At 48.6% G+C, this 12,250-nt stretch overlaps 1 protein-coding gene across 1 annotated transcript in view; it reads right to left on the bottom strand.

Moving 5' to 3' along the window:
- Window positions 1-8,498: 8,498 nt before the first annotated feature.
- The window catches only part of LOC134396116 (alpha-2-macroglobulin-like), a 116,370-nt gene continuing 112,618 nt past the window's right edge, over window positions 8,499-12,250 (bottom strand). Inside the window, exons 34-39 of the mRNA XM_063122478.1 lie at window positions 11,998-12,088; window positions 11,446-11,514; window positions 11,202-11,264; window positions 10,576-10,678; window positions 10,275-10,316; window positions 8,499-8,702 (exon numbers count right to left, since the gene is read on the bottom strand). Coding sequence (XP_062978548.1) covers window positions 8,677-8,702; window positions 10,275-10,316; window positions 10,576-10,678; window positions 11,202-11,264; window positions 11,446-11,514; window positions 11,998-12,088 — 394 coding nt within the window. The 3' untranslated portion in view covers window positions 8,499-8,676. The remainder of the gene's footprint in view (window positions 8,703-10,274; window positions 10,317-10,575; window positions 10,679-11,201; window positions 11,265-11,445; window positions 11,515-11,997; window positions 12,089-12,250) is intronic.

The following is a 12,250-nucleotide window of genomic DNA, read 5'->3' as shown; positions in this document are numbered from 1 at the left end:
CAGAATTATTGTAGGCGATCTCCACCAAGGGGAGCAACTCTTCCCAATTATCCTGCTGATAGTTGGTGTAGCACCGCAGGTACTGCTCCAATGTACCGTTTGTGCATTCGGTCTGGCCATCCGTTTGTGGATGATAAGCAGATGACATGTGGGCGGTAATGTCCAATAGTTGGAGTAGACTCCTCCAGAACTGTGCCATGAACTGAGAGCCGCGATCGGAGATAATACCTTCCGGAAGGCCATGACACCGGAAGACATGGTGGACAAATAACTGTGCTTTTTCCTTGGCTGTGGGAATCCCAGAACAAGGAACAAAATGGGGCATCTTTGAAAACAGATTGACCATCATGAACACGGTGGTATGGCCAACAGAGAGTGGGAGGTCTGTAATGAAGTCCATGGAAATGACCCGCCAGCGCCCGGAAGGGGTAGCCAAAGGGTGCAACAATCCTGCAGGCCTCCCCCTGATGTCCTTCGCTCGTCGGCACACTGGGCAGCTCTGAACTTAACGGGTGACGTCAGCATGAACACGAGGCCACCAGAATTCCTGAGTAAGAAGATGAAGGTTCTTGCACAGTCCGAAATGTCCTGCAGGTTTAGAATCATGGCACAAACATAGCACTGTCTCCCTACAAGGACCTACCATCACATAGAGCTGGCCCCGGTGATACAGAAGGCCCTCAGACATGGAGAAAGGGGTGGGGGCCTTGTCCCCTGCGTGCGCTGTAACCAAAGAGTCCCGGGCCTGGAGATCTTGAATATGGTCTATCAAGATGGAGGTTATTGGCGCAGCCGCAAAATGTTCGGGACGGAGGATGGTCAACCGCCTCTCTTTCTCTGGTTCTGTAGCATACTCTGGTTTCTGAGACAGGGCATCCGCCTGTCAGTTCTGGGCACGTGGGATATATTTCACCCTGAAGTTGAACTGGACAAAGAACAAGGACCATCGCCCAAGAAGTCTACTGCTGTCAAATCAAAAGCGCGCTTCTACAACTTGGCGTATAGCTGGTACTCTCGGAGTCTCTGAAGTACCGCCCATACAAGAGCATCATGGGCATTCTGGGTGGGGGAGTGGATGAGGAAATCATCCAGATAGATAAAAATGAACCGGTTCAAATAATCCCTGAAGATGTCATTCACGAAATGTTGGAACATGGCCAGAGCATTGCAGAGCCCGAAGGGCATGACCATGTACTCATACTGCCCATACCTGGTCTGGAAGGCAGTCTTCCACTTGTCCCTGGCCCGGTTTCTCACCAGATTGTATGCTCCCGGAGGTCAAGTTTCCTAAAGACCCTGGCATGACGGAGGCATTCCAGTAGTTTGGGGATCAGGGGTAACGGGTACCGGTTGCGGATCGTGATCCAGTTTAGGGTCCTATGATCATTGCATAGGCGTAAAATAACACACTTCTTACAAACAAAAAGGATGGGAGCCCCTGCAGGGGATGTAGAAGGCCTAATAAAGCCTTTCCGCAGGTTGGTTTCCAAAAAGTCCCGTAAGGCTGCTAATTCGGGCTCGGATAACGAGTACAGGCACCCTGCCAGTATAGGGGGCCCTGGGACCAACTCGATTGCACAGTCATAAACTCTATGTGGGGGTAGTCTCTCTGATTCTTTTTTCTCAAACACTCCTGCAAAATCACGGTATTTAACCAGTAGTACTGCCGAGGATTCTATGGAGTTTGTTGCTGGGGCGGCATGGATCCGCTCCGGCCAACAGTGTTCTTGGCAGTACTCGGAAGCAAAGAGCACTTCCCGACGCATCCAGGAAATGCAGGGATCATGCTGGATCAGCCAGGGCATTCCTAGGAATAGTGGGAAATGTGGTACAGCTGCCACATAAAACTGGTTTAGCTCCACATGGCCTTGGATTTCCAGGGTCAGCACCGCTGTCTGATGTGTCACTGTGAAAGATTTTAGGAGACGACCATCAATTGTCTCTACTGGCTAAGGTTCTGCCAATAGCCGCAGAGGAATCTGGTGCTGAGTAGCAAACCCCAGGTCCATGAAATTGCTTGAAGCCCCGGAATCTATCATGGCTCCCACTAGCAGCATCTGGCCATCATTTCCCCCAATGGCGGCCATCACCATCAGGGGGTCCAGGTTCCTACATGTCCTCTTCCCCTGACTCTATATCTACTCCATATCTGAAGGAACGCCTCCTCCCATATGTACCTACCCGGACCTTAAGATCATCTACAGGGGCCCTTCTTCGTGAGCCCCTGCCAAAGGAAATGAACGAGCTCCCCAGAGTGGTCCGCCTGGCGCCTACACTGTACTGCTTTCGTCGCCAGCTGAAGACCTTTTTATTCACTCAGTATTTTAACACTTAATTTTAACTTAAATTTAAATTTTACTGTTTTAACTCTGTATTTTAATTTTATATCAACTTTGCTGTGTGGTTTTATCCTGGTTGCACTTTTTATACTGTATTTCGTAATTGTGTTTTTAACCTGTTGGATGTTTTATTGTGGTTTTAATTTTTGTGAACCGCCCAGAGAGCTTCGACTATTGGGCGGTATAGAAATGTAATAAATAAATAAATAAATAAATAAATAAATAAATAAATAAAAATACACAGGGCATGACAGTGAGGTCACAATGACCAGTAGGCCAATCCACTGCCTCTGCCTTCTCTCCTACTTGCATGTTTAAACATTCTGAGCTCACAGGGCCTTCTATGGAAGTGCCAAGAAAAACAACTGCCATCTACCAAGTAAAACAACTGCCATCTAGGGACGTTCCAAGATAGAAGGCCATGCCACTTCCAGGTTTTGCCCTCTGGTGCCATCTAGCGATGTTTCTTGGAACTGCGGCCATCTATGGAAGTTGCAAGTTCCAAAGAAAGATCACTTCTAGGAGCTTCCGTCCTAGCAGAGGGGCCAAACCCCACTAATCTCACCAGACTGCTCCTCTACACCTGTCGTATGATGGGCTTTTTTGCTAGTCTATATATATAAAAGCCCAGACTGCTCCTCCTCACCAGTTATAGTTTTTTCCACCCTATGGTGCCATCTAGGGATGTTTCTCAGAACTGCAGCCTTCTATGGAAGTTCCAAGTTCTGAAATATAGTTTTTGCCCTCTGGCGCCATCTAGCGATGTTTCTCGGAACTGCGGCCTTCTATGGAAGTTCCAAGTTCCAAAGAAAGATTAATGCCAGGAGCTTCCGGCCTAGCAGAGGGGCCAAAACCCACAAACCTCCTCACCAGACTGCTCCTCTACATCTGTCGTATGATGACCTTTTTTGCTAATACACACACACACACACACACACAGAGTTATTGTTTATATTATGTAGAAGGTCCAGGAAATAAGTAGGCCTCAAAGTACTTACAATTAGTAGATGGGTTGAATTGGATGGTTGAGGGGGAGTGCTTTGATTGGTTGAGTAAGAGTGGGAGAGCTAGAGAGATGTATCTATATATCGCTAACCCCCTTTTAAAGCCATCAAAACTGGTGGCCATCACTACAACTTCCACTGTGTGAAACAAGCTTTCCTTTTATCTATCCTGAATTTCCCATGCATCAGCATCATGGGATGACTCCATTGGGTTCTAGTATTATGGAAGAGGGAGAAAAATTTCTCCTCCTCCACATTCTCCACGCTGTGCATCGTTTTGTGCACCTCTATCATGTCTCCCCTCAGCCTCCTTTTCTGCAAGCTAAACCATCCCAGTTGATGTCACCTTCCCTCAAACAGGAGATGCTGCAGCCCCTTCATCATTTTGGTTGCCCTTCTCTACACTTTTTCCAGATCCATAATATTCTTCTTTAGGTGTGGTGACCAGAACTGTACACGGTATTCTAAGTGTGGTCGCACCATAGATTTGTTTAAAGGCAGTATGATACTGGCCGTTTTATTCTCAATTCCTTTTCTCATAATGCCTTGCATGGAGTTTGCCTTCTTTACAGCGGCTGCACACTGGGTGGATATTTTCCTCAAGCTGTCCACCACAACCCCAAGATCTCCTTCTTGTTCGGTCACCACCAGCAACTGGTGCACACAGGCTTACTGCCTCAGAGGTAGCACACAACCATCAGGGCTAGAAGCCATGGATAGCCTTCTCCTCCAGGAATTTATCCAACCCTCTTTTAAAGCCATCCCAATTGGTGGCCATCACTACATCTTGTGGTAGTGAGTTCCATAGTTTAACTATGCACTGTGTGAAGCAGTACTTCCTTTTATTTGTCCTGAATCTCTCACCAATCAGCTTCATGGGATGACTCCAGGTTCTAATATTTTGAGAGAGGGAGAAAAATGCCTCCCTCTCCATATTCTCCGCACCATGCATCATTTTGTTCACCTCTATCCCGTCTCCCCTTAGCCTCCTTTTTCCCAAGCTAAACAATCCCAGTTGATGTCACCTTCCCTCACAGGGGAGATGCTCCAGCCCCTTCATCATTTCAGTTGCCCTTTTTCCAGCTCTATAATATCCTCTTTTCGGTGTGGTGACCAGAACTGTCCACAGTATTCTAAGTGTAGTCGCACCATAGATTTGCATAAGGGCAGTATGATACTAGCCATTTTCTTCTCAATTCCTTTTCTTATCATGCCTAACGTGGAGTTTGCCTCCTTTACAGCGGTCGCACACTGGGTGGACATTTTCACCGAGCTGTCCACCACAACCCCAAGATCCCTTTCTTGTTCGGTCACCGCCAGCTCAGATCCCATCAGGTTATACTTGAAGTTGAGATTTTTTGCCCCAACGTGCATCACCTTACACTTGCTTACATCCTAACATACACCTAAGTAGGCACCTGCTGAGCTTTCATCCTCATCAGAGTCCTGGACAAAGGGATCTTCTCCTTTAGCCAGCCAGGAGAGGAGGTCTGTCTGGGGAGTTTCTTTCAAAGAAAGAAAAAAGCTTGTTTACTTTCAAGACTGGATGTCCCGATCTCTATGTTGGCCTGGAGCAGCTTTGCACCGCTGAGGCTGGAGGACCAATGTAGCTAAGGCTGGTTCCTGCTTAGCCTCCTCTTTCATTTTCTTCAAGCAAAGACATTTACATTTAGACAGGACTTTGGCTTCATGAGCCGATCAAACACTTTTAATTTCATGGCTTATCTGTATATGTTTTAATATATGTCATATACATATGTTTTAATGTGGCCTCTGGTGGGGTCGGCGTTTTGTCTGCCACTCTTTTTTACGGTGACTTGGAAAGTTAGAAACATTTTTAAAAGAAAATGTTTTACTGTATTATTATTGTTATTAGCTACTCTGCAGGCCACATGCATTAAGGTGGTTTATAAAGTGAAGTAACACAGTCTCATGATATATCTAAGGGCCATAACCATAACTGCCCAGTTACAAATACCCTTTTGGGGGGGCAAAGTTCCTTGAGAGGGTGGTGTGTGGTGTCACCAGCCTCTGTGATGTCTATTTTTAATAGGGCTGTGCACTCACCCCCCAATCTGCCTTGGAGGCTGCATCGGAGACCCCGAAGCAGCCCCAGTTTGGCTCAGAGATGCTTCGGGGGTTGCCTGACTTGCCTCGGTGCTGAAGCTGAGGTGAGATTCGGGCCCTCCGAGGTGACTCGGACATTTCTTGGTGCTGGCTGGGCAGATGGCACCCAGAAAAGGCTCCCTTTCCCACTTACCTGCTGCTGCTTTCCACCACCTCTGTCCTTGTGTCTGGTGGCTTCCGCTGCTGCCGATGCATATGTCAGCAGAAGCCACCAGATGCAAGGATGGCAGCAACGAAGGCCCCTTACCTGTGTCCTCTGCTGCTGCCTCCATCCTTGCATCTGGTGGGCCACCACAGCCTACTTCCGGTCATATGCATTGGTGGCAGTTGCTAGACACAAGGACAGAGGCGGTGGACAGCGGCGGATGGTGACAGCAGGTAAGGGACCACCAAGGGCCGCTCAGAAGCACCGAGGCGCCCCAAAGCTTCAGAGCCAATTGGCTTCAGCTTCGGGGCACCTCAGTCTTCGCCTGAACAGCCTCAGAACTGAGCCGAGCCAACTCAGCCCACCTTGGCTCAGATTCGGGGCCTTGGCCCAAGGCGCTGCACAGCCCTGATTTTTAAACCTCTCCTTCACTGCTACCACCCTACTTTTTATATTCTAAAAGAGAATAAACTTTGTGTGTGTGAGTGTGCATGTGTATTGCCCACCTGAAGTAACACATATGACTGAGCAGACAGTGGTTGATAAAACAAACTAAGAATTAAGTTTATCGATATAGGAAAAGATTTTAAAAGACACTTTTAAGATTATTCTATGTGATAAACATACATCTATCTCCCTCAACCTCCCAGGGAATACTAACCACCTCCAAATCCTGTAACCCCACTTTCCTAATACTATTCTGAAACAAGCCTCTATTAAACTCCACTCCCTCCTACCTTCACTGACTCCCTAACCATGAGTGACTCCTCTAACTGCCCCAAACCTCCTTAACTGTCTCTCACTGCCCCTTTCCATTCAAATCAACCGACCAATCAGATGACGCCATTCATGCCGCTCACCATTCTAACTCCTCCCTCTCACTTACTTAACCATTTCCTGAAAAGAAAAGGATTGGCCACAGCAAATCCAAACCTGAACCAAACACTCAAATAAATATACACATATAAACAATAGCATAAATTATCATTTTGTCACAGCGGTGGTTCCGCAGTGGACTTCTTAGACGACACCCATCATCTCGACCAATTCCAGTCTAGGGTTTGGGACAAAACTGGCGTTGGTTGTCCTGATGGATGACGACTTGTGGGATAGAGGAAGCTCAAGACTATTGAGCTTGCTTGGTCTCTTAGTGTTTTTTGATACCATCAACCACAGTATTCTTTTGGGTCATCTCCAAAAGCTAGAAACGCCGTAGCTTGTTGTAAAAAATTAACCCAATCACAGGAAGCGTAACCCGTCATGGCTAGTTCATGTTTGCTCACCATCCTTCTCCACCGCCATCTCCCCTCTCCGTCTGTTCTGTGTCTGTCCTCCCAGACACACAAAGCCCACCTGTGCCATTTAATTTCCTCTCAAGGAAACCTTACCAACAATAAAGCATTCCGCTTTGCAGCACATTCTCCCGCAGTAATTACACTCCCACTGTAAGCTCCATCCTGTTCTGTTTGCTCCCCACTCCCTCCACTGAGATCACTGAATCCTTTCCTTATCAAGTAACAACCACCCCCACATCCCCCCTTCCATCACCCAGGGTCTACTGAAATATTTTTCCCACTCTTCATAGAATCATAGAATAGCAGAGTTGGAAGGGTCCTACAAGGCCATCAAGTCCAACCCCCTGCTCAATGCAGAAATCTATCCTAAAGCATCCCTGACAGATGTTTGTCCAGCTGCCTCTTGAAGGCCTCTAGTGTGGGAGAGCCCATAACCTCCCTAGGTAACTGATTCCATTGTTGTACTGCTCTAACAGTCAGGAAGTCTTTCCTGATGTCCAGCTGGTAGTTAACACACCCAGTCATTTAACCTTTGACAAGTAAAAATTTAAAGGTTATATAGCAGAATGTACTGAAAGATAGGAAAGAAAAAATGAGGTGTACGGTGTTAATTCCACAAAGATTCCAGAAGCAATAGCAGACTTCAAAGCTTGGCATAGAAAAGTACCCTGACCTCTCTCCCTTGCAGGTATTCCGCACACCCTGAGCTATTTACGCACAGTCGTATCAGACACTTCCAAGGAGTTGCTCCGGTTCACTGCCGTAGCGTATCTGGACGGCTTGTTCTTTGAACGTTCCACCAGCAATATCAACAGGGTGCAGTTTGTACCGCCAAGCTTGAATTTGGAAATGAAGCTGTACAGCAGCTATCTAAGTTACTTAGCGCAGTTGGAGGAGCTGCCGTTGCGAATACACTTTCCCTAGATATGCCTTAGAATCATAGAATCATAGAATAGCAGAGTTGGAAGGGGCCTACAAGGCCATCAAGTCCAACCCCCCTGCTCAATGCAGGAATCCACCCTAAAGAATCCCTGACAGATGGTTGTTCAGCTGCCTCTTGAAGGCCTCTAGTGTGGGAGAGCCCACAACCTCCCTAGGTAACTGATTCCACTGCTCTAACAGTCAGGAAGTTTTTCCTGATGTCCAGCTGGAATCTGGCTTCTTTCAGATCACTATCTTCACATCCAGTTGGAAAAAAAAACAGGTCTAGGGTGCGTCCCGCTACATATGAACCACAACTGCCATTTGGACGCCCACTCTCCCAGCTTGGAGGGATCCCTTTGGAGCTCTTCACCATCCCTTTGTGTTTTCACAACCTTCAATAATTTGGTGTCGTCGGCAAACCAACCCACTTCACTGCTCACTCCGAATTCCAGATCATTTATGAACAAATTGAAAAGTATTGGTCCCAATACCGATCCCTGTGGTGGTTTTCAGGGTGTGGTTTCTTACAGACCTTCCTCACCTGTTTCCCCAATAGCTCTTCATCTTATTATTCTGGAGCATAATTATTCTTATTATTCTGGATATTATTCGGGAGCATTTGCCGCGGGGCTCATAAAACAGTGGAATGAGAACGTCACACAGATTTGGTAGGAAACAAAATGGGACAGATCTTTATTTTTATTTTATTTTTGACAGTGTCTGAAAAACAGGTATTCTGTCTCTGCGTTGTTCTCCCTGCTGAACTCTGTCTTGACATTGGCCGGTGGTAGGAAGATGCCAACAGGATCTAGCGGGGGGGGTGATGGACGTGACTTCATGCTTCATGCCTTCACGTGTTTAGTTGCACCTGTGGTGGAGAAAAGAGTGTAAAATAAGCCTCCTTAGGCCTAGTATTCAGGCAGAGATGGCACAAGGTGTTGGAGGCAGAAAATCCAAACGATCTCTCTCTCTCTCTCTCTCACACACACACACACACACTGCATTGACCCAGACAACTATGAGCCAAAGAAGTTTCCTGCCCTTTTCACAGTAGCCCTGAATCTACAGCCCCAGGTGGGGCACCTTGACTAGCTCACGGTCTCCTCTGATGCAGGTATCCGTTTCAGAGGGTTCACTGCCAGGGTGTCAAATAGGGCTGTGCATGGACCCCCCCGATTCGCTTCGGATCCCGATTCTGACCTTCCAAATCACCCCGCTTTGCTTCGGATGCGGGATTTGGATCTGAATCCCGCACAGCCCTAATGTCAAACCTCTCTCAGCCCGAGGGCCGGATTCAGCTCTCAGGGCCACATTCCAGTGATGGGAAGAGCTGAAGAGAAAAGGGGCAGGGCCAGAATCCCAGTGTATTTCCCCTTGAATCCCTCAGGGCCAGGGACTTAGTCTCAGGAGAGGCATTTCAGAATAGGGGGGAAAGATGCACAGAAGCCAGGAATCATGAAAAGATTGGTGGTTGTGGAGAAAAGGGATGGAGCTAGGGGGAAAAGGGTAGGGCCTTCTGGGGAATCCTAGACTGGGACCCAAAATTGGCTGGATTTTGACCCCAAGAGGGCTGAGGTTCCCCCAGCCCCGGTTTAGACGGTGGGAAGTTGGGAATTGCAAGGGATTGCGTCGAGCTCAGGGGAGGAGAGATCCTGGTGCTTCAGGGCTTCAACGGTGCTGGCACCAGGTTCTGGAGAAGCACCGTGTTGAATCATAGAATAGTAGAGTTGGAAGGGGCCTACAAGGCCATCGAGTCCAACCCCTTGCTCATGGCAAGAATCTACCTCAAAGCATCCCTGAGAGATGGCTGTCCAGCTGCCTCTTGAAGGCCTCTAGAGTGGGAGAGCCCACCACCTCCCTAGGTCATTGGTTCCATTGCCATACCGCTCTAACAATCAGGAATTTTTTCCTGATGTCCAGCCAGAATCTGGCTTCCTGTAACTTGAGTCCATTATTCCATGTCCTGCACTCTGGGAGGATCGAGAAGAGATCCTGGCCCTCCTCTGTGTGACCACCTTTCAAGTCTTTGAAGAGTGCTCTCATGTCTCCCCTCAATCTTCTCTTCTCCAGGCGAAACAGGCCCAGTTCTTCCAGTCTCTCCTCATAGGGCTTTGTTTCCAGGCCCCTCCTCCTCCTCCTCCTTGCCCCCTTCTGTTGATCTCAGGATCGGTTGGCAAGGGGGTAGCTTTTGCGGTTCACCCCAGGTAATGCCATCCTGAACCCACCCTGTTGAAATGGGCAATTCTGTAAAGCCCTCTCTGAAGCATCCACTGAGTAGGAAGCTTATACATTTTCAACCCACGGACACTTGAAGAGTTCGATCTTGGCAAATTCCAGGAAGTCCCAAACAGGGACTTCCACACCAAGAGAGAGGGAAGCATTTGAAGGAAAGGTCAGGATGGAAGGTTCCAGCAAGAGGCCATCATGGTTCATACTCTACCTGTACTGCAGGGGGCGCTGTACGTGTCGATGGCATATTCATCTGGAAATGCAAGGGAAAGATGGTTAGGTGTGTCTTTCTCCCTGCCTCTTCCTCCCACAAATCCTTCCAGAGGAGTCAACTCTTGCTACCGTCATCCTGCTTTATCATGCATTGCTTTAAAGGGTTGGTTTCTAGGATATTTATAAATATCCTTTTTGTATGGCATTTTACATTTTTGGGGTGAGCTGCTTTACGGGTTAATGGAGAAGCATAAAATACGCAGAGCAATCTGGATTGCCGGAGCTGTTCCCTTTCTCACCTGTTTCGTAGTAATCATAGATCTTCACTACGGCAGCCTTCAGGCCCTGGACAGCCACGTCTCGCTCCACTGTGAAGGAGAAACTCTGGGTCTTATTGGTCACCTGTGGAAAAGCAGCCGGGGTCATTTGTGATCTGATCTGGTGAAGATAGTCCAGGAATGTGGAGCTTCCTGCCTGTGGACCCAGTCCAGCCCATGGAGCCCCCTGGAGGAATGTCCCCTGCTGTTATCTCCAATATCGGGTTGGAGATAACATCAAGGATGCCAGCCATGGTGGGGGGCTGTGCCACTGCTGAAGGGAGAGCGCCTCTTCAGAGCACCACCTGAGCCTTCCTTTGCATGCCTCTCACTGCCCCGGATGGAGATGAGGAGAGGTGCATTTCAGTTCACAGAGTCAATCATTAATGGGAGGCAAGCCGAACGCATTTCTCCCCCATCAGAAGAAGAGGGTGTTGTGGACAGTCAGAGCAGTTCTATTCATCAGTGGCTCATCAACACGTTCCTGTTTCTCAGGTTATGGGAAGACGAGGCGGGAGGTTGAGGGCAAAGCACCCTGCCCCTGCCCACCAACCCTCCCAAAGGAACGGCTTTCTCGCCCCCACGCCTCTGCCCTCTTGCTCGCTCACCTGATCCAAATACAGCAGGACATGTCCAGGGGTCACTTCGGTCCGCTTGATGTGATGGTCCTGCTGTAGGAGGCAAAACAGAGAGTTTTATTGTTGCCGTGGTTGAATGATGGACTGAAGCCTGTTTCTCAGGTTATGGGAAGACGAGGCAGGAGGGTGAGGGCAAAGCACCCTTACCCTGCCCACGAACCCTCCCAAAGGAACGGCTTTCTCACCCCCCACCTCTGCCCTCTCGCTCGCTCACCAGATCAAAATGCCCCACGAACTGTCCAGGGGTCTCTTGGGTAAACTCGTTGTTAGTTTGGTGTTCCAGCTGTAGGAGGCAAAACAGAGAGTTTTATTGTTGCCGTGGTTGAATGATGGACTGAAGCCACCCTGCCTGCCATCCTCTGAGATCTCCAGGGAATGGTGCAGAAGGTGCTTTGAGGTGAGGGGGAAAGGAGGAGCCTCTGTACGGTCCTGGAACATCAGGCTGAGCTGGGAAATGCCCTTGACCAACATGTGAGGCTGGCAGCCGCTACCAGAGATGAATGGTCAGGATAACACCCATCAGCTGCAATTGCTTAATGGAGCCTCTGTGTGCAGGGGAAGTCTACCTCTAAATAGCAAAAGCTGGAGAGCGACAACGGAAAGAGGCCACCACCTTCAGGTCCTGTTTGTGAACCTCTGGCAGGCTGCTTTTTGACTAGATGGACATTATGGGGGAGATCCAGCAAGGCAGTCCTTGATTTCTCAGGCCTTCCGTGGTCTTTGGGGTGGGTGGTGAGTGAGGTGGGTAAACACAGAGAGCCATTACCTTCTTTACAGATGACTTCACCGGGAAGTGTCCTGAGAGCATCTTAACGTCTACGATCGCCATGTTGGAGACGTGGCGCTTGCCGGTGTAACTGGGAGACCAAGAGGGAAAGGGGAGAGAGTCACGTAGCCGCCCTTTGTCATCCCATTTCTAGGAAGCACTAAGCAATGGAAGGTGAGATCTCGGGATGTAAAGTTTGATGAGTCATAGAATAGTAGAGTTGGAAGGGGCCTAAAAGGCCATCGAGTCCAAC

Source organism: Elgaria multicarinata, chromosome 3 (genome assembly GCF_023053635.1).
Source record: "Elgaria multicarinata webbii isolate HBS135686 ecotype San Diego chromosome 3, rElgMul1.1.pri, whole genome shotgun sequence".
Lineage (NCBI taxonomy): Eukaryota > Metazoa > Chordata > Lepidosauria > Squamata > Anguidae > Elgaria > Elgaria multicarinata.
Note: the sequence above shows the minus strand (reverse complement) of the source record. Positions and strands in the feature narration are given on the sequence as shown.